Source organism: Nymphalis io, chromosome 15 (assembly GCF_905147045.1).
Source record: "Nymphalis io chromosome 15, ilAglIoxx1.1, whole genome shotgun sequence".
Lineage (NCBI taxonomy): Eukaryota > Metazoa > Arthropoda > Insecta > Lepidoptera > Nymphalidae > Nymphalis > Nymphalis io.
This window is the reverse complement of record NC_065902.1, coordinates 1,658,065-1,683,902: the sequence shown is the minus strand read 5'-3', so window position 1 is coordinate 1,683,902 and position 25,838 is coordinate 1,658,065. Positions and strand designations below refer to the sequence as shown.

The window sequence follows — 25,838 nt, the reverse complement described above, 5'->3', positions numbered from 1 at the left end:
TATTGTATGGGAACACTAACGATAGACTTAACAGAGCTTTAAAAAGAGAGCTCGTAAACCTCGATTGTTCGCAAAAATAAGTGAATATACAACAGACAATAACGCATCTAGGAACTTATCCGATGGCAGGAGCAGCAGTAAAAATAAATAAATAAATTTGACCTCGAATTGTCACGACGTCATTGGTCAAGATTTAAAATGATCTAATATGACATTAATGAATTCTACTATGAATTTTACTTTTTTTTGTAGTAGCAATTTGAATGACGACGAATTTTTGATTTTCGAAAATTTTATAGTAAAATTAAAGTGGATGCAAAATGTATTGTATATCAAAATATGAATCAATGAATTCTTTGTCGTGCTATTATATTAAATCAAATCAATTAATAGCATATATTTAATGAATACGATAGTAATATGGTACTATTATTTACGAAATTGTATAATGCTCATATGTTTTTTTATATGGTAAGCACTGCCCAGTTTTCACGTGTTTGAAATATTTTATTATTATTATCTCATGCTTGGGACGACAGCATTTACGAACGGCTTATTATGTTATATTTTACAGTTTTTTAATTAATCACTTAATTATCTCGCAAGAGTTTGGATTGGTTTCTTCTTTTTCTTGAAGGACTAATTTCGTGCAGAGACCACATAAAGATATTAAAACATTGTAATTGCTTTTCTCGGTGTGGAGCAGTTATCTATTACAAAATAAAACAATAATTTATTCAAAATATGTATATTTCATAAAGTGACTACGGAGGAACTGGCTTATATAATAGGGCACATTTGCCTGTATAAATCTACCTATGGCCATACTTTAACAATGTCAAACTCTGGTAACCTTAATATTGTGTAAAATTTCTCTTCCACAAAAGACAAGCTACTATTTCTATGTACACTTATTTAGGCACCTTCGATTCAGCTTACTCGATAAAATCATAAAAATGTGTTAACAATATATTTTTTATTTACATCTGTCAATATTCAAATTTATACTTTTTATAACCATAAATTCGAAGTTACAGTCGAAATTGATTTGGTTATTATCTCGTTAAGGTATTTGATACGTAAGTATACATTTTTATAAAATATTAACAGGGTATCGCAGACACATTTTACGATGTAACAAAAATTATTTCATTTTATGGCATAAATTACTAAGTACTTTGTACGAAATTATTAAATATACATTAAAAAAATATTAATTACATTTTAATGTTGTATAAATAAAATATTTTTTAATATTACATGAAATTAAGCAGCAATAACAAGTCAAAGGTGATAACGAAATATAGCATTAGTGCATGATTTTAAATTACATAATAAAAAAATATAAAACGGTTATTTGTTTCTTAGCATGGCATTATTTTTATAAACAAGCAAACGAAATGTTTTTTTTGGTTATTCAGGAGTAATCGTAAGTAACAGGCTATTTTATTAATAATTGATGTTAGGCTTAATAAGGATAATGCAATTTTTTTACAAATAAATAAAAAATATTATTATAATTATTTTTAAATTTAAATTGACTGCAATAAAAATTCAATATGGCGACTAACAATTGAATAGCGACTTCTTTTTAATACTGGCACTTTATGGAGAGGCAACCTGAAAAAAGCAAAATATATAGATATTGCAATATGTAGCCGTAAGATATTTATTGTCTATAGAAAAGTGTAATCTGAAAATTACAATTTTAATCATCTGTTGTTAGACATTTTTTATTGTTTTCTTCATACAAAGTACTTTTAAAGTTACTAAATATAATAATGTATGTATTTTTTTTAGTATATATGTATTTAGACAGTCAATTTTAATCAATATTTGTTAAGGTGGTAGTTACCACAAGCAAGTTTCCGCTCTTGGCACGCTGGATAGCAGGTTGCGGGCCGTTCGTCACTTCGATGGTGCCTCCTTGTTTGCCATTCACCAAATTATGCGCAATACTGAAACATATCGTCATATTTAGTTATATTTTTAATTTATATTATATTATCTGAACTCCTTTTCCTTGCCCAGTACTGAGGTTGTAAAGGGTTATAATTATACTATTTTTGTATTGGTATACTAGAAGGGCACTAGTTATTTTGTAAAATGAACTTACGTCCTCGTGTCAACGATCTCGATCAGTTCGGGTTTCTTGGTGTAGTCGGTGACGATAGTGAGTGCCTCGATAATGTGGGACACGGAGATTATCAGATCACCCTGCGCCATAAAGAAATTATTTTATTTGTCGCTACAATATAAGAGGAGCTAATCCGTAAGAACAAACATATTAAAACTATTTAAACAAATTTATACTAAAAACTCATCATCATTGTCTACAACAATAATATTGAAAGGCTGCTTCACAATTATAAATAAGGAGACAGTTTTGTTAAGCTCACGATCGACTCGAGCATCGTGTACCGAATAGATTTATTCAGAATAGCCATGAAAACAGAATTATAAGTAAAATGGGGTTACCTTGTCCTTCTTGAGCTCCTGCGGAATCTTGATGAGGACGAGCTCGTCGGTCTCGTTGGTGACGACGACGCGCAGCTTATCGAGCGGCAGGCGGTGCTTCAACTTGTAGGTCTTGCGCGAGGCGGCGTCCAGCACGTAGAGCGCGGCGTCGGACGCCAGCAGCGCGCGCGCGCGGGGCTTGTAGCCGCGCCGGTCGTACTTCACCGCCTCGCACGAGTACTGCGCCGAGGCGTTACTACTTATTACTAATGTTTTTGGAAACCCAACCCCTTGGATACGTGACATTTCTTTGAAGATTTTATTGTAGCGATTCTTTAGTAAATTGTATATCTTAGTAGCGCCTTTGTTAAAACTGGATTACACTTTAAAAAACTGAATGTTATTATGAAGGAACTTATTACCTATATCAAAATATTAATCGCAAATTAATTTTAACAATTTCAGGGTGCTAATGTTGCGAAGATTTACGTAAAATATTTTAAATCGTGACGTGGCAGCGTTGAGCATACTCACAATGAGCTTCTCGCCCGCGGGCCAAGATGGAGACGCCATGAAGGTGTTCCGCAACACGCGTTGATCCTCCGACAGCCGGTCGTCAACGAACCTCTCGCGTATGCTGCTAGGATAGCTGTTCTTCTTTCCTGAGAATCCAAAAATTATTAAAATTCAGCAGCAGATACCATGTAATGTATTATTTATTACTTTGTAAATGACCCATCTAATTAAGGTTAACCTAACCTAGACCAATACAAAATACATTATCTAAATTCGTCCAATTAAAAGAAGTAGTATTACCGACATAGCTTTTATTTTAAATTTGGTATGTGGATTCTACTGAAAAGCAGTCGCAAGAGGCGTAGTAGTTAACACACACACAGTTTTTATCAATTGCATAATAATAATTTAATTTAAAGGAAACAATTTAAGAACATATTTACCCTTGAACATCTTCTCGGCCAGCACTTTGAGCTCGAACTGCTTCTTATCTGTCGGTGAGAGTGCTAGTCTGTATTTCCGAGCGAGGTGTCGGCGGTGCAGATGCTGCAACTCGCGGGACGCTTGCTGGCAGGTGGCGGGGCACGTCGGCCACGACATGTCCAGCAACTTGCTCGGCAAACGCGTCGACAGGCGCTTGAGCCAGTGCACCTTGGCTATGCCGAGGAACCGACGGTTTTCAACGGTCTCAGGTCCGTTGCGCGTGATAAAACCTGGTGTTATAACAATGTTTAACAGATTACTTATACGTTAAAATCTAATGCCACTTTAATAAAATGAGTTCTTAATACAAACATTTTTTCGTTTCATTTGACTAATAATTTATAGAAATTGTAATAATTACAATTTACAAGCACGTTCCTTACAACTCTATTTTATTATACATTAGCTTATACGTAATTTTGCTGACCCTTTTAAAGCAGAAAAACGTGACTTCGACGTCGACGTGATATGCACATATAAGATGCATAAAACACATTAGACATAAACAAATACACAGTCATGACAAAACTATAAAGTTTAAATAAATATAATAGTACCTTTAATAAAGGCCCTGATGACGTCCGCAGCCTTCCGTCTCCTTTCCTTAAGCTTTTGAGCTAGGAACCTCCTGACCCACTTCTGTATGATGATAGCAGCTGCTCTCATCTTGAGATACTGCTTTCTCTGACTGTACCCTCGCCAGCGGCTTTGAATTATAGTGGCTATGTCGTTCTTCTTGATTTGATATGCATCTTCGGTATCAAATAGAGTTTTTGGGAATCGGATGAAGATTTTTGTGCTAAAACGAATGGATTATTAATTATTCAAGAAAATATAACCAATGATTATGAATCATGATTCAAAATATGATTACAATGTACTAGCCTACATATCATACTGGTAAAACCAACGAACAAAAGCACTCGACTCGTTACGCATTATAATATATGGACGGTATGGATAGAATGTAATTCTACTTCTTTTGGTCTTCGATTAACTTATAATGTTTGAATGGAAAGCTTATCCTAGCCGAAGGACGACAGACCTTTATCAGATTTAGGAGACATAATTTGGCTCATATGTTACTTACTTGCCCATTCTGAATTCCTCCTTTTCGTATTTCATCGCCTCGACAAGTTTATGGACGCCTTCTCTGGCAGGACCGTGGAAATTGGGCCAAGTCTCTTGGCTCAGGCACTTGTATCTGAAAGAAAAACAATTATTTATATATAGTATTGTTATGAATGCTACAACAGTTATTTTGTAATAGTACCTAGCTTAAAAGAGCGATCTACTAGAGACCAATGAATTAGTTAAAAAAAAGTAGTAAACAATTTACCGTTCGAGGAAAGCTTCGTATGTTCGTCGGTACGCGAAGCCAGCGCGACGCACGCGCAGATTCTCCATCAGCCCGAGGTACTTCACTTGATGTGACACCAGCTTATCGTCGAAGTGCACTGTTGGTGACGCGTATCATGATTTGTTTTAATACTTTTAAGGAATATAAATACATACATACATTTTTTACATAGCTTAAAAATAAATGTGATTAAAGTACTCCAGGAATATAAACAGGAATTTATTTCTTAAGTAAAGTTAATATATTAAATTCACGCCCACATACCTACGTTATAATACAACAGTAAAAACTATGCATAATAAACTTATGTAAATATAAAGATACCTTTAAACAAATACGTAAGTATTTGTAAATTTACGGACAGGGTTGTCCCGACAAGCTGAGAAAACGGTAGTTGGTGGACTATTATAGCCATATCCAGTAACATCTCTTTATTTTTAGTATTAATATTATATAGAAGGTTTCAGGACTAGAGGTGAAACTAATTTATAAACTTACTAGGAGTTTTGAAGTCATTGGGCTTGATGCATCGGATGTAGGAAGGCTCTTTGCTGCTCAGGATCTTGATTAATTCATTCAGTGAGTTCTTGAATTGAGTGATGGCTGTCTCTGGGCGCTTCTTGCTTGCTAGGTTCAGGTCCTAAAAAAATATAACATTACAAAGGGGCCCTTACTAATTGTAACTAGTTAACTACGTATGACTTATTGTAGTACAAAGAATAGAGGTTCCCTCAGTCTCATAAGTTAACGGAACGGCAGCACGCGACGCTTAGAGAGAGTTCTGGCGCAAGACTAATGGCTTTGCTTTCCGCACGGGAATGTAAACGTTGCCAATGTCTAAATTCCATAGTGCTTCTGGGAATTTCTTAGGAGAAAAACTGAATAATATTTTATGACCCGATGCGGGATTAGAAAAACAAATATTCTTTCTGTTGGTCTAAGCCTAACAAAATAATATTTTTCCGCGCTCTGTATGGTAATCGAGTTCAAATGATTAATACTTTATACAAATATATATAAATTGGGCCTTATTGCAATTTCATGATATGTAAAAGAAGTATTTCAAAACAAAATATTTTCATAAATGTGTCACCTTAAAGCAATCTCCAGCTATGTTGTTTCCACTAGATGCCATGACGCTTTGCAAGTCTCGGAACAGCAAATCGTTGTTCTTTTCTATGAAGGTATTGACGGTGTACGTCACGTCGCCTGCGTAGTGGACCAGGCAGAACTCCTAGTAAACATTACTCGGATTTCAAAGAAATATTCGAAATGTATTGTACTTGTATCTTATCTTTAGAGTATATTTAAAGTTCGGTATTTTTTTACCGAACTTAGCAAAGCAATTTGAATCCAAATAAATCGTCATCAACTTCAAAGCCTTGTAAGTAGCTACTTTATATTACAATTGTACATCTCATAGAGGTTAAATTAAATTAAATTAATTGAATATGTAAATTGTTGCCAAAGAATAACTCCTGAGTTTCTTACCGGTTCGAATTTCGAATCAACATCCAGAACCAGCGCTGGCTTTACATTTAATTCAATATTGTAACATGACGATTTAATAGTGCTTTTATTTTACTTTAATAAAGAATATTTTCATTTTGACAAACTGCTATAGACAAACCACACCGTATATCTTTATTTTTAAAGCGTTTTATAAATGACTTACATCTCGTCCCATCAGTTTCTGAGTTCGCGAATCGACTTTCTGGTGCGATTTGTAGTGCGCGTGTCCGTCCAGACGTTGAGACAACTTCTCCAAGAAGCTGAGGTCCGTTGCGTCTCCGGGTCGGAGACATTCGTCGTCCAGGATCGATATTATACCTATATTTATATATCCATCTTGATTATCTTTATTATTATGTTAAATATTTTCAACTCAGTGCAATTAGATTTGCATTAGTTACTGGCATTAGCATTGTTAAATAAACAAAAATTGGGACCAAAGATGGCCAAAGTGTCCTATTACTAATCGGGTAGAGATAGAAAGTTAAAGTTTAATGTTCTCTAAATTACTTTAACTTAAGGTTAGTAGAAATTACAAAATAGAAATTAGCTAATATACTATCTCGAATTTTGTATTTTGCGTAAAAGTAGTACTTGCTTTCATCTCATGAATATATACCTCTATGTCTCTCCTCGATGAGGTCACAAATGATTATGTTATTGAAGTACTCGACCGGTTCCCATTCGATGCCTTCGCGCAGGTACTCCTCCTGTTCTGACTTCAGAGTTAGCTGGATGAAGAGCTGCTGTAGTTTTTCATTGCAGAAATTGATGCAGAACTGTTCAAAGCTAGGAAGAATAAGGTTAATGTAATAACTTAGGCTATATAAAGTTATATTCAGGCTATTATATTGGTATTATACATTAACATCGACGTTTTAGTTTGATTAATGTATTTTTGCTAAAAGTCGTCTAACACATAGTTAACGAAAAGACCAACTTTTGTCCAATGTTCGATAATTATTACGAAATGAGATAACAATTTAAATATTATACCTATTCTTTGGGAAAATCTCGAATCCATAAATGTCAAGGATTCCAATTACAGATGCGCGTGGATCTTTTTCCTTGGGGGCTAGCGAAGAGTTGACCCTGGAGACGAGCCACCTAAAGTGCTTCTCATACAAAGCCTTGGCGAGCGCATCCCGTGCGTACTTCGCCTGTTCTAGGTCAAGGGGGGTAGTGACCACATCTCCGCGTGCCTCGATGGTGCGGCTGGTAAGCGCTTCACGAAGTTTAGTTGTATTTAGTTTCAGAAGCTATGGTGTGAGAAAAACCTTGGTTAGTTATTTGTGCTTTAATTTTATAAATCGTACTAATCTTTATATATACATATATATTTTTTTTGTATAGGTGTATATTACTGAACTATTCTCGCCCACCCGTACGAAATCGGGACGGAGACGGCAAGTATTATATAATATATGTGTATTTGTACTATTTGCTATTTGTTTTTTCTAGTATAAGTATAGCTAAAAGTAGATCAAGATTCTAAAGAGGTTATCATAACAATTTACAAAAAGGTCGTTTACCTCAGCGACGTTTCCACTATTGGCATCATGATTTAGTATCTCTGCGTAGCCTTTATCGTTTTGCACAAACTTCACGTTTCCAAGGTGCAACACGCTGGCCACTATCTCGAACATCTCATTTTGCTCGTTCTCAGCGATCTCGATAATCTTCATCGCTTCTCTGACAGTTCGGAATTGTTCCGCATCATTCATCTTCTGACTATTTGGCGTGACCTGAGGTTGAAAAAATATTTCGTTAAACCATGATCCTACTTATATAATAAATGCGAATCGTGATGATGGATAGATCATTGTTATTTTTTCACACAAAAACTACTGAATGGATTTGGTTGAAATTTGGAATACAGATAGTTTATACTCTGTCTTACAACATAGGTTAACCTAACAGCTATGCATCTAACCTCCTCTCTTTACACGCGGGTGTAGCCGCGGGTGGTAAATTATATACATTTCAAACATGAAGTTTTCGTAGACTTACCATATCAGTCGTGTATTTGTAAACCTCTGGTCTTCCCTGTAGTCTCAAATGCTTCAATAGTTCCTGATCACCACCAGCGAGTAACTGGTAGAAGATATGGAAATTTCTTTCACCAGACATCTGACTAACTACTCTCGACTTCTCCAGCAAATAGTTTAAGATGTGTCCACCTTCGGGAGCGCCTTCGTAGTTGAACTGAATGTCCATGTACTTGCCGAATCGACTGGAGTTGTCATTCCTGTGTGTCTTGGCATTACCGAAGGCTTCCAGTAAAGGATTACTTTGTAGCAGCTTATCTTTGACATTTTCCACGTTGCGTAAGTGGTTGGTACGTGCTGCGATATATTCAAGAACCTTTTTGGAGGCTTCAGTCTTACCAGACCCAGACTCACCTGTTAATCAAGTCATTTATAATTATTGTTAGAAAAAGTCGACATTTAAGTTTAGGGAATAAAATTCAATGTTATATTTAAAGAAAAGTTATTGTACATTAACCAGTCGAAATTTGCATACTGAGGCCTGTAAGTGTAAGTAATTTGTAAATGTTTTGTAATGTGTAATATACATATATATGTAATTTGTTATGGTGGTTCTTTTAAAAATACAAAAAGTAAAAAATGGCTTTTAATACCATATGGGGTGAACTAAAACTGTTGATTTTTAGGGTTTTGGATTTTAAGGCGTCGAAATAAGATAATTTCGGATTCTCCATATGATTAGAACTGGATTTTATTTAAATCCGATACCAAAATTAACCGTAAATAGCTTGGAAAAGTCAATGAGACATAGGACTAGCAATTTTTGTAACTCCCGTTCCGTTGAAGTGTTTTGAGACTAAGTTTAATTATATGTTTTAAAATTAAATAAATAGTATAACACCGTGAAGCGGAATGCGGATCGAGTGCGGATTGCTACTAGCATACAATCTTGCCATTATTTCTCGCGGTCATGATTTATTTACCGTAGCTATTTTTTATATTGATTTGTTTTGTATTTAAGTCCAAATGTAAATATATTCTAATATTATCAAGGTGAAACTCACTCTATCTATCTATCTAGCTTGAACCCTAAGGAAGAATATGTTTTTTTATAACTAACATCTGCACTATCCCCGCTAATACGCAGAGGAAAACTTATAAATAAATTATTTTTCATAGATTAATTAAGTATCTACCTGAAATCAAGATGCATTGTTCTCTATGTTCGTAAACCAAAGATCTGTATGCGTTATCGGCAATAGCGAATCTGTAACAAAAAGTGTATTAGAATCCCAAAAAGTTTCTTAGAAATCTTATTAAACAGAATCATTAGTTACATGAATTTAGAAGCTCATTTCAGTTCAATTCTCGCTCCGAGAATCGCAAAAGGAACATTTGTTTATAATTCATCTCAAGCTCGGTGTTGGAATCAAACATCGTAAGGAATCATCTGACCCCTCACTAACACGCGGGCGAAAGCTATTCACGTACATGCTATTCATGTTGTTAATTATTGTTGTTATTAATAATAACTTGAAAAGATTGAATGTAATTATAACCTTTCTTTGGCTTATATAAGAACATTCGAAAGAAATAAATTATATCTGATATTTATACATTATCGCAAATATTTATGACATCAAATATATCGTTAATTTTCGCATAATGTAGTCATTTTATCGACGCAATATCATCGATAAATACTAGTCTATCGCTCTTGAGTGCTGATAAAGAGATACCGTTGTGTATAAAACAATTCGAAAAGCTATGAAATAATAGCTACAATTATTATCTTAGGTATAAGTAGATATGATTCAATTCAAATGACGTGTCGTATACATTCTAAATTCTCGAAATATAAATATAAATTTAACGGCAAAAAGATTCAGAGAATGTGAAAAGCGTTTGAGTAGCGTTTTAATAAATTGTACACCACGCAGCTCCGATGCGGAATGGTGGATACACGTGTAAGATTCACATCCAACAAATACAGATTTTTTTACCTTCACCGAGAGATGAATTACGAACACAAATTAAGCACATGAAATTTCAGTGGAATGGTGTTCTGAAAAATTATATAATTCGGCTAAGATTCAGATGTTCTACCGTTGAAGCATTTCGGTAATCACTGTAAGCTGCCTCGTTAATCATTTCGGTTCGAAAGTTGAGAGATTTTGTGTTTTAGCACACACGCCTGCCCTCCGTATATTTGAAGACATTGTAGTACTTATTATATTTACGATCTTAAGCTTATTATAAAAATAAAATTTAAATGAAATGAAAAACATAAAAAGGTAAAGGTAGGTACAACATAATAATAAATAATAATTTAATATATATTTCTTGGATAAATAGAAATTAATTTTCTCAAATATGTACTTTTCTACGAATGACGAGTCGTTATCAAATATAATTTAAAAATAAAATAAATTCTTAACACAAATTAAGTTACAATTCATGTCTTCTAACGATCTCGGCTCAATTTGTACAATTAAGATTTCTCTTACTATATTTCTATTTTTATATATTTGAAGATCCTTTAACAAATAAATACATACCTCTGTTATCTTTTCTACACTTAAATGGAATATATTTCAAGTACATTGATAATAATGAATATACGTGATATAAGTATTATTGATACGATATCGAATATTATTGCCTTTTTTTATTATTGTAACAAAACTGACTATTATTTTTACTATTTAGCATTTAACTAAACAAACGTTAAACAGCGATATAATTTATAAACACAAATATACATATAGAAACTCTTTGATTCTATTCACTTATATACCTCAGCTCTTCATTATACTAGTATATATAACTGTTTTATTCGAAATAAATATATTTTATTTTAATAAAAAATGAACAGCATTTTAGTCATGTACCTCACACGCTAGTCGAAGTGGCTGCTACTATTTGATAGCGCTTTTAGTAAACGCTTAAAGTAACCGAGTGTAGCTATTAGTACAATTAACAAATTAAAAAGATACTTACACGTGTGGTGGAGCTTCGAAAAAGGCCTTCTTGTAATATAACTTTTGTTTTTCCTCGGTGTAAATCGGTAGATTCTTGTATGGATTTACGGAAATCAGCACATTTCCGATGTACGTCTATAATAATATAAACATATTATTTGTTATAAGATACTAATATTTTTTTTTTATTCATATAATATTTAAAAAGTTTTTATCGTATTTTTAATGAGTTTTAAAAGGACTAATACTAATTAAATTTCCAAAAGAAAATATAAAATTGGATGGATGTTTCCATGTTTCCTATGTCCATTATATTAGTAAAAAAATTATTGACACGATAGTTGCACGACGTATATATAATATTTTTCACCGTTCAACTTGTTACCTTTGTTAGTTGATCACACAGGTATAGTATTTTTTATGGGACAATGAATATGCTATTACAATTGGACCCCAATTTCCAGCAAACATTTATAGATTTTAAAAGTAGAAAAGTAATGTTTAATGAGAGTATTATAATTATAATCCAACTACGTATTCAGTTGCCAAGCACCGTAACTTTTCTTAAATATAACAATATGATATTTGGTATACTGGTAAACAACGAAGCGAGGACAGCAATGGGTGACATCGACGATAATGACGTAGCGACCACAGTCAGAAAATACAAAAATGAAGTTATAATAAAATATCTTCAAAAACTTACATAAATAATGTTCTCGTGGAATCGCTTTTTCAAGTTGTCAATAAACGCTGCTTCGGAACGGAAGTCTTCGAGCAGCACAAAGTCCTGCACGCCTACTCGCTCCCGATGCTGTAGGGCGTGCTCCATCACGCCTTGCACGGACACCGGACGCACGTACCTGCAAAGAACCAGAGATAATAGTCATTAAAAAAAATATATAAATTCTGTCGTTTAGTATATGTTCGTTATAGTTATTGGTTTATTTATATTACCAGTGGTTTGTACCAGAGATAAGTGGTTGTTACCAGAGATAAAAAAATGATTCATCATTTTCCCAAACGTTGATCTTACTATGAAAAATTATCATTTTTTTTTATCAAATAACAGGACGTTTCTTTTAATCGTAACATGTCTTATAGTACATTCGTTTGAGGTCTTATAGTACATTCGTTTAAAATTAAAACTGTATTCCATCTTCGAAAACGAATTGTTCTTCTAATCTTGGAGCTGATCGTTAGCGTCCCAAAATATTAGTTAAATATTATATTTTAACAATACAATAAATTGTAAAAAGGCGATTTGAAACTGCTTCCTATTTATGTATAGTGTATAATGTCAAAATGAGCTGCATACAGTTCATTGCATATAATACTTGAAAATACTCGACCCTTGTGAATACAATTCTGTGACAATATTGCTACGAGGATTACTCCTCTAATCCGGATTTATCATGTCACTGAAAACACTGACCAACTTTCGTCTGACCTACAAACTTCACACTTACTGGTTATTTTAGTTAATTTTATTTTGTCTCATCAATGGACACTCACGTTGATGATTTTGTTGATTAACTTAAAATATTAGAATCTTTGTAATGCAAATCTAGATTTGGTCAGTTCTTAGAACACCGCGGTATATTTTATAACCATTTTTATGTTATAATCACTCATAGTTTTGCGTGGAATAATAATTGCCTTCTAGATGTATGTATGTGTTACAAAAATTAAGATTAACATAATGAATAAGTTATTTTTTATGATTAGAATCTGGCGTATTAAAACAACAATAAGTTTATAAACAAAACTATGGTTTCATTCAAAAAGTTTGAAGTACAATTGAATACTTTTTTTAAAGGGAATGTTTTGTAACTATTGTTTCAACATTATCATTAATTGATTTGTTCGGAAATAAATATATTCAAAATTTATTCCAAATTACTTATGTTATGTCATGTCAGCCAGAAATCTGGATCCGTGCTTATTCACAACAAAAACACTAACATAAATAAATATATATATTATGAAATATCAAATCAGGCAATCTGTTGGTTCATCACCAGTTGTGACGTAAGAAATATTAACCATTCCGTACATCGCTAATGTTAATAATGTTTAATCGCTGGTGTTAGTCATTTGTGCCTGTATTTAAACCGGAACACAATAAAACCAAAATATTGTTTTGTGGTTGTAGAACATCTGAAGAATGGGTGGTACCTACACAGGTGAGCTTGCACAAAGCCCTACCAAGTAATAACAATAAATAGGAATTAATTATAATTGATTATTTTGAAAATACTTTTATTTTCTTTAATAATAATTCCTATGTACAGGTTTATTTATGAAACATAATAATTAAGTGTCATCGTTTTTTTAATGGGCGTTGATAATAATAATTCTAATTCCGAGTGTATTTAAAAATGACCTTTTATCGGAAAGTCTTTAAGACAATGGAAGACGTATTATTGTTTGGACGGACGCGTCATTCTTCCCGTATCTAGTAGATAATATTGCACTCGGAGAAATTTAAATAAGATATTTTTTTTCTTTATATCTTTATTTGCTAGCAACACCTTCCAATATTACTGTTTACAAATCTTTCGAGTATTTTTTTTACTTAGCGTGCTCGCTTCGCTATATAAAACATAAGTAACCCACTGCTGGGCTAAGGCCTACTCTCCTTTTAAAGAGAAGGCTTAGAACTAATAACATAAGAGTCGATGCACAAACGCAAGACCAAACAGTTTTACGTGCTTTCCGAGGCACGGCAGTATAAACACAGCACAAACTTCAAAACTCCAACTGAGAATTTATCGACAGCCCAGCCGCGGGATATGAACCCAGGACCTCGGGATCTGCGCTCTTATACATATATCTTATATATAGCCACTAAACCAGGAGCTACTAACAAAGAAGCAGTCAATTAACATTATTAAGCATATGTGTATATTATAAGCTAGTAATAGGCACATATGTAAAATATGGACAAGAAGTAAAAAAATACCAGCAGTATTATTATAGTATATATGATATAGACCAGAGAACACATAGAAGCACATAAGCGTTTTCTATGATCTTTATTACGTATGTAAAGTATGTAAAGATTAGCCAAATAAAATTTGCATATTGCTGATAAATAAAATTATCTAATATTTTTTGTGTACGTAGAGATAGTGAATATACATATAGAAAACTGTGTATGAACAGTATAAAAAATATATAAGATAAGTTATCACTTTGTCAAATATTGTATAAAATTAATCGATGGGAATAAAATATGTATAAGCGTTCTTTTTAATAAACGTCAAAAATCTTTTTTCAATAGAAGAATGCGTTACACTTACTCATTGATTGTCATAAATCTACCACCGGTTCGGAAATACACATCTCAGACCTGAGAAGAACCGGCGAAAGAAACTCAGCGGGTTTTTTATTTATAAACACATATCAATGTTAATATTCCTATTATATATTATTGATAGTCTTACCGTTCACGTTGTTTCAAAATCCTAAATAAAAAGCCGCAATCGCACTTTTTCGGCTCACCGAAGCCCATTTTTGAAACACAATACAAGCCGTATACAAGATTGAAAAAAAAAACTTTTAAATAAATAAATATATTTCTATACATTTAGACATGAGGTCTAAATGAAACCGCGTAAGAGACTGCGGGACGAGAGATAATTTCGAAATAATCGCTATAAATACTAATGAGTCTGGGAACCGTAAACATTGTTGATGTGGTCACGGATGCTCATATCAAACCTATCCAGGATAAGATAATATTTCGCATGAATGGTTCAATTCAAAATTGTGGTTAATTTGTATATCAATTCATTAGCTTATCTTTTGGTTATTATATTTAAAAAAAAACAATTAACGTAAATAGCCTTGGCTTATTATATAAAAAAAAAAACAAGTAACGTTAACAGTTTCGATTTGAAGATAATATGTTAAGATAAGCACTTCACGCATTGAAGATATGGTATTTGGTCGGTGGATAAAGTATAGTGACTCAGATTGTTTTCTATAAGGTTTAATGTGAATGGGTTAAACCCGGATTTAGCTATCCAGGTACTACTAGGAACACTGGTATTTGCGCAAACACAAGTTACCGCACTAATGCACGATTCTACTTCCTCCATGTGCCCGGATCGACAGCCATAGCCCAGAACTCGGTACTGATAAAAAATATGCTAGATTTCGCGACCTTGCTTAAAAGGGTTCATTTCTACTACCGCTTGTCAATTTTTGTTATTTCTAAGCCTGTGTGCGCATGACTTCGTATGTGTATAATCACAACTACATACTTTTATCAAGCCAGTCGAATAAAACATTTTGACACAATTAAGTTTTTATTCACAATGGGCCTCATAAGAAGGCTCAAGGTCACTCAAAGGGCAATGGAGAGGGCTATGCTCGGAGTTTCTCTGCGAGATCAAATCAGAAATGATGAAATCCGCAGGCGAACCAAAGTAACCGACATAGCCCGAAGAATTGGTAAATTGAAGTGGCAGTGGGCGGGGCACATTGCTCGCAGAACCGACGGCCGCTGGGGCAGAAAGGTTCTCGAGTGGCGACCACGAACCGGAAGACGTAGCGTGGGCAGGCCCCCTACAAGGTGGACCGACGACTTAGAACGAGTCGCGGGAAGCCGTTGGATGCGGGCAGCGCAAGATCGGGCAACGTGGAAATCCTTGGGGGAGGCCTTTGTCCAGCAATGGACGTCTTTCGGCTGATGATGATGAAGTTTTTATTCCGCATATATTATTATTAGGTTTTATTTTCACTTGTATATAAAATAAAATACGAATACGAATATACGAATCATAATAAATTATTGGATTACACAGATAATATTTACTAAATTAAAACTGTAAGATTATTTGAGGTTAAAATATTTATTGACGAAAAAAAATACCGTATATCTTGGTTTGTTTATAAAAAGTTTCAATTTGTTTCTGATGCTATTACTAGTAGTATTCGTTAATTAAAGTTTATTTGTTATTTTCAATTAACGATGATATCATTAATTCTACAAATATCCTTTAATTGCAAAACATTCTCGTTGTTTGTCATTGAAATACAAATAACATGATAAAATAATTTAATTACAGGAAACACAAAAGCTTATTAAAATTACATGAATAAATAAATAATATATCATATTGTTGTCATATATGTTCAAGATTATAAAATCATTTTCATTCATTACATTCTACTTAATATGCTCCAAAAATTTTCCTCGAGTGGAGAGGAGTCCCACAGTAGGATATATATAAGCTACTGTTTTTCATAGCTTACCAGTACGTCTATTTATGAATGGATGAACTTGAATCCTGTACTGTTTGTCATACACTTCCTAACTTCCAAATATCTTGTAATAAATTTGAAATAATAAAATTGTATCAACTAAAACAACAATATATTATTGGCAGTATCTAAATATCGCTTTACATTTAACAAACGATTTTTCAAAATTTAATGTGAAAAAAAAATCGCATTAAATAATTAGTTTGTTTAAAGTAACGAGTTTGAGTAATTAGTTGATTATATATGATGTTAATTACTCCAATTATATTTCGCCAAGGCGAAAACAAACACTATTTATAACAATTAAAAAGGATTAAGTAATATAACACAAATATTAGTGGAGTTTTAACAAAATGTATATGTGAATAACTAGAGTTTGTGGGAATAACAGCTCTTCGATGAGGAGGGATCAAAGTTATATCAGGAAAAGAATGCAAGGATTGTATAGATAATAAGAAAACACTAAAAATATTGCTTAGCTTTGTAATGGAGTAGATATATATATTTTATCGGATAGGAAAGCGGACGAACATATGGGCCATCTGATGGTAAGTGATCACCAACGCCCTTAGACATTGGCATTGTAAGAAATGTCAACCATCGCTTACATAGCCAATGCGCCACCAACCTTGGGAACTAAGATTTTATGTCCCTTGTGCCTGTAATTACACTGGTTCACTCAAACCGGAACACAATAATATCAAGTACTGCTGTTTTGCGGTAGAATATCTGATAAGTGGGTGGTACCTACCCAGACGAGCTTGTACAAAGCCCTACCACCATCAAATTATATTAGTAAGAATTAGAAAAGTTGAGGAGACGCGATAAGGGATGGAGGTGAAAACAGCGTGGACTTCAACTCTTAAGTTAAGGGATAAGGGCAAGCGAAAGTCCGTTCTATACCAATTCTTAAAAAATTCCTTTGATTTTTTTAAGAATTAAAAAAATTTATTTCAACCACACTTGTCATAACATATTACAACAGTATATTATACAATACTAATTAGAAATATCCATATTTATAGCATTTACTTGCACGTTTATTTCAATGATTCATGTAATTGTTACAAAACTGGGATGGGATGATGAAAGACTTAACAATATTTTTTGCTTAAAAACGTTATACACGCGCAAAATGTATTGCACAAAGTAACATTAACAGTCCATAATCCCACTTCTATCCTCTATAAGGTTGATGAAGGTTGGACGAAACTCGTTCCACGATGTTCGAAAACGCGTTGGTTGATAGAAGTAACGGTGTTTTGCATTTTATATCTTTTTTCAAAATATTATAATATAACCGGAGTTATCCATTTAATCTTATAGGTCTTTTTTCTCTGAGCATATTTATTGCATTTATATTTTCTTTCAAAGCTTCCGATAGTCTTATTAATCAAACATTCTGTAATAGCATTAGAGTCGTCCGAAAATAACAAATCTTCAAGGTTTTTATTTATTAAGCTCTGGAGCCCTATTTCCGTATGTTATACGCAACTTCAGCTTTTGATTTCTGTAGAGAATTATCAGAGATAAACGTAATGTTTAAAAATTCAATATTAGCGAAAACTTTTTCTTTATTAAGTTTCAATGTCCAAAGTCGGGCAAGAACCACTGATTTATTAGATGCTTAATTTATGTACCTATACAATTTAGTTCATACTGGAACCCGCATTGGAACAGCGTGGTGGAACACCCTCTCAAAAAAGGAGAGACATTTGCCACGCAGTTTCAAAAAAAAAATAAATGACAGATTTAAAATATTTTAAATTTATATTTTAGTATTAAAAGATAAGTAAGTTTTTTTTAATACGGAATGCAGAAAACAAAGAAAACGTTAATTCTGAACGTACTTATGTTTATGATGATTATTCTAAAAAAGTATATTAACCGCGTGATATTTCAAGAATGTCAACGTGCTGGCATTAGCTTAAATATCATGGCATTATGCGACTTTCATATTCAGTTGACATATTGTTCAAGTCGCCAAAAATCTAGTAGGTTTCAACGAAATATAATGCAATCATTATGCGAATTTTTTGTGCTCTAAATTCGAATTCGTTTTTTTTATCATAAAAGAGCTGTGCTTTAAATTCTATTTTATAACTTTTTAGGCAAAATATTAATACAGATATCGAAAAAAAATATCTATTTGTATTTAAAAAGTAATATATAATAATTTATTATGATTAGTTTAATTTTTTTCAAATAGTAACTACATAATTATATAAATGTAGTTTAAATTAAGATTAAAACGTTTTAAAGCATTTTACAACGTTGCTTATTTAAATTATTTATTAACTTTTTAATAATTATTTTTATAATTTGCATACATAAATAAATCACACGTATAAGCGCAAGATACATATTCAGTCTGTAGGCTTCTCCTCAAAACGGATTATCGGTCTGAGCAAGCAGGTCAGTAATTATTTAAAAAAATATTAAATTATTTTTTTTCTAAACTCAAATTAATAATTACTGAACCTAATATTTTATCTATTTTATTACGTAGTTTTTTCGGTGAAAAATTAAATGTTTTTAATGTACCTAATTATTTTAAAATATTAAAAGAGCATTTTTATTATATTCATTTAATTAAACTATAATTTTGTATCTCGGAAATCGCTTTAACGACTTAAAAAAAACCCGCTGATTTTCTTTCACCGGTTCTTCTCAGGACCGTTTCTTTTCCAAACCGGCGGTACTTTCTGGTCTGACTATCAATAAGCAAGTGTAATGTTCAAATTTACTGGTGGTAGGGCTTTGTGTAAGCTCTGCTGGGTAGGTACCAGCCACTCATCAGATATTCTACCGCAAAACAGCAGTACTTGGTATTGTTGTGTTCCGGTTTGAAGGATGAGTGAGCCAGTATAATTACAACCACAAGGGACATAACATCTTAGTTACTAAGGTTGATGGCGCATTGGTGATGTAAGCGATGGTTAACATGACTTACAATGCCAATGTCTATGGGCGTTGGTGACCACTTACCATCAGGTGGCCCACATGCTCGTCCGGCTTCCTAATCTATAAAAAAAAGTTGAATAATTCATTATGATTTTGGAAAAAAAAGAAGATCAAATTATGTATGTAGATAAGGTTTAGCTTTTCAAGTTTAGAGTATAGGCTTTTTTCTAGAAAAAATATAATTTTGCACTTATTCGCCTTGGCACTAAATTTAAACAGTCGTGTGTGTTTGATTTTGTTTCCAATAATCCCGATTAGAACAGCATGGCTAAATAAGCCTCAAACCTTCTCTTCAACACGAGACGTTATTGCCCGTGTGAATTTATACATCTTCCTCAATACATTTCTTTTAGAAAATATAGTTTGTATTCGCAAAATATCAAATTATAATATTGAATAATAAATCATTGAAATTAAAACACATTGAAAAAGATTATGCATTTTTTCGGCCTGACGATGGATATTTATTAAACACTTAATCATGTAGAAACGTATTACTAGATTAGTACAAGATAATGTCGTAATGACATCAAATAATATTACTTAATTTTATAAATCGAATCCGATAACAACTTGCGAATGCGAAACTCATAATAATTTTTGCTCTTGCCACAATATAATATTCAAATAAAAAAAATTAAACTTTACATATTCTAAATTATTACTTTTAAGATTATTGTTTGTAGTTAGTTAATTAGTAATTTTATGTTCGAATTCGAAGCGTTTGAATAACTTGAAACAGTTTTTATTTTTTAATCAATAAAATGCGTCAATGTATTATCACACAAATCCTATGATAAAAAGTAGATAAGTTTACTAATAATGATGCATTTGCCTTTAATGATTGATTTCTCCTGAACCAACTGGTCATTTCCTCATAGATAGGGGAGCGCAATGCGCCGGATTTAGGGCACTAGGTCATTGCTGCACAGGGATGTAATATTAATTTTCTGGGATATGAATTTACGTTGATTTCAATGGCTTGAGGAGTTTATGGACGGTTTGAAATGAAAACAATGTAGGCGAATTTTAACAATGTACTGCTTCAAGGAGGGTGATTTTATTTTTGTTTAAACGTACATTTAGAGAATTAAAAAGGAAAACTTATTTAAATTAGGTATACTAGTATGATATATTTTTTATATTAACGTATATAATTCATGTTACAAGTTTGTATAGAATTAAAAAAAATGTCAACCCTACGCACTGCACCGGATCAGGATACTAGGTCATTGCTGAGGATGTTTGTGCATACATGACGTCAGACTGCTAGATGGAATAGTGATTCATAATATATGAGCGACAGTATTGTTAGGGCCATACAAGGACTAATTTATACTAGAACAAGGATTCTTTATGTAGATAATAAAGCAAAGTACTTTTTTAGTACATAAGAATATTGTTGTTAAAAAGAGTTTATTTACTTGTCGCGATAATATAATTAAAGAAAATTAAGTATGTTTCTTTGCATTGATTTCCAAATAATAAATTATATCTTTAGTGTGTATGAGTGTGTATATATGTATTTTTGTATATTTAGAATATTATTTTTATGACAATTAAGAACAAATTAGCAGTTTATTGATGTGATATCTTCTTGATCTTATACTAATCCATCGCGTTGGACATTGATGGAAAACATCTTGATGAAAAAAGTATGTAACAAAACATAATATATAATATATTCATACATTTATACGTCTTAAAAACACTACAACCTAACTTAACAGTTACAAGCTCTGGCTTGTTGCATTTGAATGTGACATTATCTTTAAAATATTATTTTTATGAGAACTAGGTATTAAATAAGCATGTAGCTTCTGTTTTGATTTCTTATGCTATATTTCGTTATAGTGAAAGAATTTTACGACATCGCGTGGCCCGGGATCGTTTGCTGTTTTGTTATTGCCATTGTAGAAGTGTCAAGCGTCACGTGTAATTTATATCTTTGCGAAGATTAATAATTCTTTTGTAGCTTTCATTATTAGTGACAAATGAAAACAATGAGATACACCTAAAGATTATTAGGAAACAAGATAAGTGGTAAACAATTTCAATTCAATACTAAAATTAACTGGTTTTTATTTAAAGTATAATAGCAATGTCCATTTTTTAAGAAATTACTAATATTCCTATTTACCTTTCCAATTAAGCATAAACTACACGACATCGCGCTATTAACGCTTCAATTTCAATTCAAATGTATAAATTGATATAAAAAAATATATATTACTCTTATTTAAAAGCAACAAAATAACCGCCTTTCCGTTATAAACTTGAATATTGTTATTTTAATAAACGATTAGAAATACAAAACGCTTATGTTAATGTACCAAGACCAACTGATACTCCATATTGATATAAATGGCGATAATTTAACTACTTTTTAGACTATTTTAGTCAATAAAGTAAAATGTGTATCTAAGATACGACCGGAAAAAGTTAAAGCGCAGTACTAACGGCTTTACACATGGAAAATTGACAATTTAAAAGCTGCTAATGAGAATTTCTCTACAGAAAAGCTTAATAAAATTATATTCACCCGACCTGAGTTTTAACCCAGGATTGCGAGTTCTACAGCCTTATAAGCTAGCCACTAGATCAACGAGTTTATTACGGGTATTTTCAGAAATCTATTGAGGGTCACACTTTATCTAGTATAGTGCTTGGGTTAAATAAAAAAACATTGAGCTGAATAGATATTCCACATTCGCAGTATGGTAAAGTAATTTTTTACCATTATTTGAAAGTTTATATGGTATGGTATATAGAATACTTAAAATAACATAATTTAATGAATTTGTAAATGGTCACTAATATTACGCGTTTTGTTAAATTAAACCACACTTTACTTGATGAGAAGACACGCTTTATTGAAAAATTAAAATTGACACTATTATTTTTAAATGTACAATGTACTTCGGATCGCTGCAGACTGACAGCTGTAATTTTTTCTTACTTCCTTTTTAAACTATACTAATATACTGTATGAATTTATGTGCAAATTATTGCTCTCTATTTGACGTGTATGTCTTACACATTCGTGTTTATCGGTCATTATCGTATTTCAACAAGAGGTCTATAATAATTATTAAGTGCAACAGTAGAATTTGTTCCAAGAATATACGTTCCAATAAGGATATTCTTCTATTCGCTTAATCCATATTTGCCTCTCACTCTCTCCAGGTTATCATTTATTTAATAAAGCGAATATAAGGTATTTAATGTAATATTATTATTAAACAACTTTATTGCACACTTACAAGGAAAAAAGAAAAGACAAACACAAGTAAAAACAAAAACAAAAGTTCAAAAGAAGCTATGCTATATAAATAAAATTGTGGACCTCAATATGATGCGTGCAAGGGCGGTCTTATCACTCAAGTAGTGATCTCTTCCAGACAACTCTACATTAAGATGCTTGCAGGACCTAACGGGGATCATAATATTTATATCATTATATATATATACTTAATAAATTTATTATGTATATAATGATATAAATATTATGATGAACCATTAAGCCTATAAGTACAGCAAAAAAAGTAATATATATAAACAAATAAAACACATCGTTATAACAAAAACGCCTCGTCCGTGTCCAGCCTTGCCATACCATCTCGTTCGGCACCTATTTCGGTATACCCGAGTTGTTACCAAAAACGCCGTCGGAGTCAATCACCTAACGGTCACATGCTAAATAAAGACAGCAGTATACAAATTCTGTGTGTTTAACTTTGTTATGGCGTTTCGTTTCAGGATTAAGCGTTACAACTAACCGTATCAGCTACAGTACAATTTTTTAAAATGTTTTTAAAATATCTCAATTTAAATAAGAGAACAGTTTTTTATGATACTACGAAAATTTATCGCGAAAATTACGCTATTTTGATACTTGTATCCTTTTAACTTTATAATAAGTGTAATCAATGTCGCATATCACAGTTTCTCGCTAGAGAAATAACTCGGTATTAAATTTTTTTTTTTTAAATGAGATCTTAAAAGCAGTTCTTTGTTTAATAATAAGTGTTAAACTTAAAGCTACGATAAAGATATATTAATCGAATGTCAAGTCGTGTTTATGTACTTATATTCCTATATAAAATAAATATATTTACGTTATTTTTAATCAAAACAAATGCTTACGAACTATTATAAGTTATATGTAAGTTATGTAGACTAATGATTCGTGAACTTAATGTATAAAGAAGATGCGGCAACGCCAACTGTCGTCTCCTATATTTACTTTAAAGTTTTATCAAACACACCCTCCGTTGACCTGTGCAGGTGAGCTATACAGGAAAGCGAGCCCAGACACATGCTTCACGCTTTAATAGAAATGCGTTATTTTAAATAACAACAGCTGCAAATGGACTTTATGTAAATTACTGTTATCGTTTAAATTATAAACAAGGCCGCAAAAATTAATACTATTTTGACATGTTATTTTTTGTCAAAATGTATATAAATATTTTTTATGTATATTTTGTGTGGCAATACCTTTAAAATATTGTATTTATAAAAAAACACTAACGTGTCTCTAACTCTTGTATTATTTTATAGATATAAATAAAATAATATTTTTTAAAGAGAAACAAGGTGACATTTTCATTCGTCCATTTCACTTTCGAATTGATTAACTAATCTTGGAATTCGATATATAATAGCGTTAATAGCTTATCAATGTTTGTCATTTCTCATGTCAGCTTTTTTATATTTTACCTTAAACATGTCAAACGCCTTTTACCTTTTAGGACATGGTTTATTGTGAAGAGAAAGTCGCAATGAATAATATATTCAGTAAATCAAACTGTCGAATTAGGAATGAACAGTTATTTATACATTTGGAAGCCAACGTTGGTCAAACGTGAATGAGTTGAATATTAAGTATTGTATCCAAGTAAAATGCGATAATCCGTTGACTATTAATTCATGATCCTCTGTATCTGTTAAAGACTGTCTCATGACTGTTACGCTTTCAGGTCTAAACCACTGAACTGGTTGTGATGAAATTTGGTACCCAGCAAGTTTGTAACCCTTGAATTTTTGAAGGCATATTTTACGCAACGTTCATCCGAATGAGCTTAAAAATTGTAAGTTTTAAGCTAACATACATAGGTATCGCACGTTTGCTATCAGACAATTGCTTATAAAAAAAATAGAACGCTTGGCATAACCTACATTATATAGCTACCTATTGTGTATAATTTAATTTAACAGTACAAGGGCTGCTTGAAATTTATAGACTTTAACGATGCTGGAAATAAAATATAAGTAGATGGGTACGAGTATATTCGATACTGTGTTCGTAAAATGAGAGTGACCAAAAGGACGTCTAATAAGCAATCTTTTATAAGTATTGCTGAGATGGTTTACTGTAGTTGGTGTTTTGAACGGTGAGTGAGGAGTATACAGGCACAAGGGATATGACACCTTAGATCGGTGAGCGACCCATTAATATTGTAAGAATTGTTTTTATTTCCTACAGTGCCAGTGTTATTGGGCGAATGAAGTACATCAGGTAATTTGGACGCCTTTATATAATTAATTTATATATATAAAAAAAATCCATGCGATCGAATTCACCAGCACTGTTCGTGAGTTTCTAAAAAAGGAGGTTGGTTACATTGTAATCTTTTAAAGTAGATTAAAAAGTGTTTTGTAAATGTCAAAAGCCTTTCGTCGACAGCAAAGGTGCGCCGGGAGGGTGTGGCGTGACCCACATCATGACACGTCCCTAAGTGTGTTCTACAATAAACAGGCGAAGTGGGAAGCCTGCTTTATTCTTACTATAGTCGCTACTGTCCGCGGTTTCGTTGTGTAATCATGGAAATTTTTACTTCAGATAGATAACGTTGAAAAAATAAATACTTAATTAATAATTCATTTTTCATATTTTACAAAATTTTATGATTAATTATTTCATTTAAAAAGTTCTTACACTCGTTTTATATTAGTGAAAAGCTAATTGAAAATAATTTAATAACATTAACGTTCGTTATATTATGAGTCCTAATAGTTTTAATTGACTTGTGTAACATGTTTATGTTTAACTTGACTTTGTGAAATTAACCAAATAATCCAACTCCTGGGACTGGAAAACTTTCCCAAAAGCCAATAAAAAAAAAACATCAAAATCAACTCTTCAATTTATGAAGTCAAATTAATTATAATATATATATGCCTATATGCTTATTCGAGCATAGGATTTTATTACATTGATCTAAAATTATTTCCAAATGTACATTTACATATTTGTATGGGAATATTCCGTTTTTTCTCAACATACGGAAAAGAGAATTT

General features: G+C 32.2%; 1 protein-coding gene and 1 long non-coding RNA gene across 4 annotated transcripts in view; one reads left to right on the top strand and one right to left on the bottom strand.

Moving 5' to 3' along the window:
* Positions 1-1,364: 1,364 nt before the first annotated feature.
* On the top strand, positions 1,365-3,531 carry LOC126773729 (uncharacterized). Its single transcript, XR_007669765.1, has 3 exons — positions 1,365-1,429; positions 2,923-3,161; positions 3,393-3,531. It is a non-coding gene; the product is annotated as an uncharacterized LOC126773729 (long non-coding RNA).
* Positions 1,423-25,838, bottom strand: part of LOC126773717 (unconventional myosin IC) — a 37,172-nt gene continuing 12,756 nt past the window's right edge. For 2 of the 3 annotated variants that reach the window (XM_050494811.1, XM_050494812.1), the window contains exons 2-20: positions 12,004-12,160; positions 11,317-11,432; positions 9,513-9,583; positions 8,339-8,730; positions 7,861-8,073; positions 7,325-7,587; positions 6,948-7,117; positions 6,492-6,646; positions 5,910-6,050; positions 5,315-5,456; positions 4,796-4,913; positions 4,547-4,660; positions 4,014-4,255; positions 3,417-3,686; positions 2,992-3,119; positions 2,479-2,697; positions 2,117-2,217; positions 1,856-1,958; positions 1,423-1,620 (exon numbers count right to left, since the gene is read on the bottom strand). In XM_050494811.1, coding sequence (XP_050350768.1) covers positions 1,606-1,620; positions 1,856-1,958; positions 2,117-2,217; positions 2,479-2,697; positions 2,992-3,119; positions 3,417-3,686; positions 4,014-4,255; positions 4,547-4,660; positions 4,796-4,913; positions 5,315-5,456; positions 5,910-6,050; positions 6,492-6,646; positions 6,948-7,117; positions 7,325-7,587; positions 7,861-8,073; positions 8,339-8,730; positions 9,513-9,583; positions 11,317-11,432; positions 12,004-12,160 — 3,130 coding nt within the window. In that variant the 3' untranslated portion in view covers positions 1,423-1,605. Of the gene's footprint in view, positions 1,621-1,855; positions 1,959-2,116; positions 2,218-2,478; positions 2,698-2,991; positions 3,120-3,416; positions 3,687-4,013; positions 4,256-4,546; positions 4,661-4,795; positions 4,914-5,314; positions 5,457-5,909; positions 6,051-6,491; positions 6,647-6,947; positions 7,118-7,324; positions 7,588-7,860; positions 8,074-8,338; positions 8,731-9,512; positions 9,584-11,316; positions 11,433-12,003; positions 12,161-14,746; positions 14,830-25,838 lie in introns of those variants that run through there. The other variant, XM_050494810.1, reaches the window with a different exon arrangement.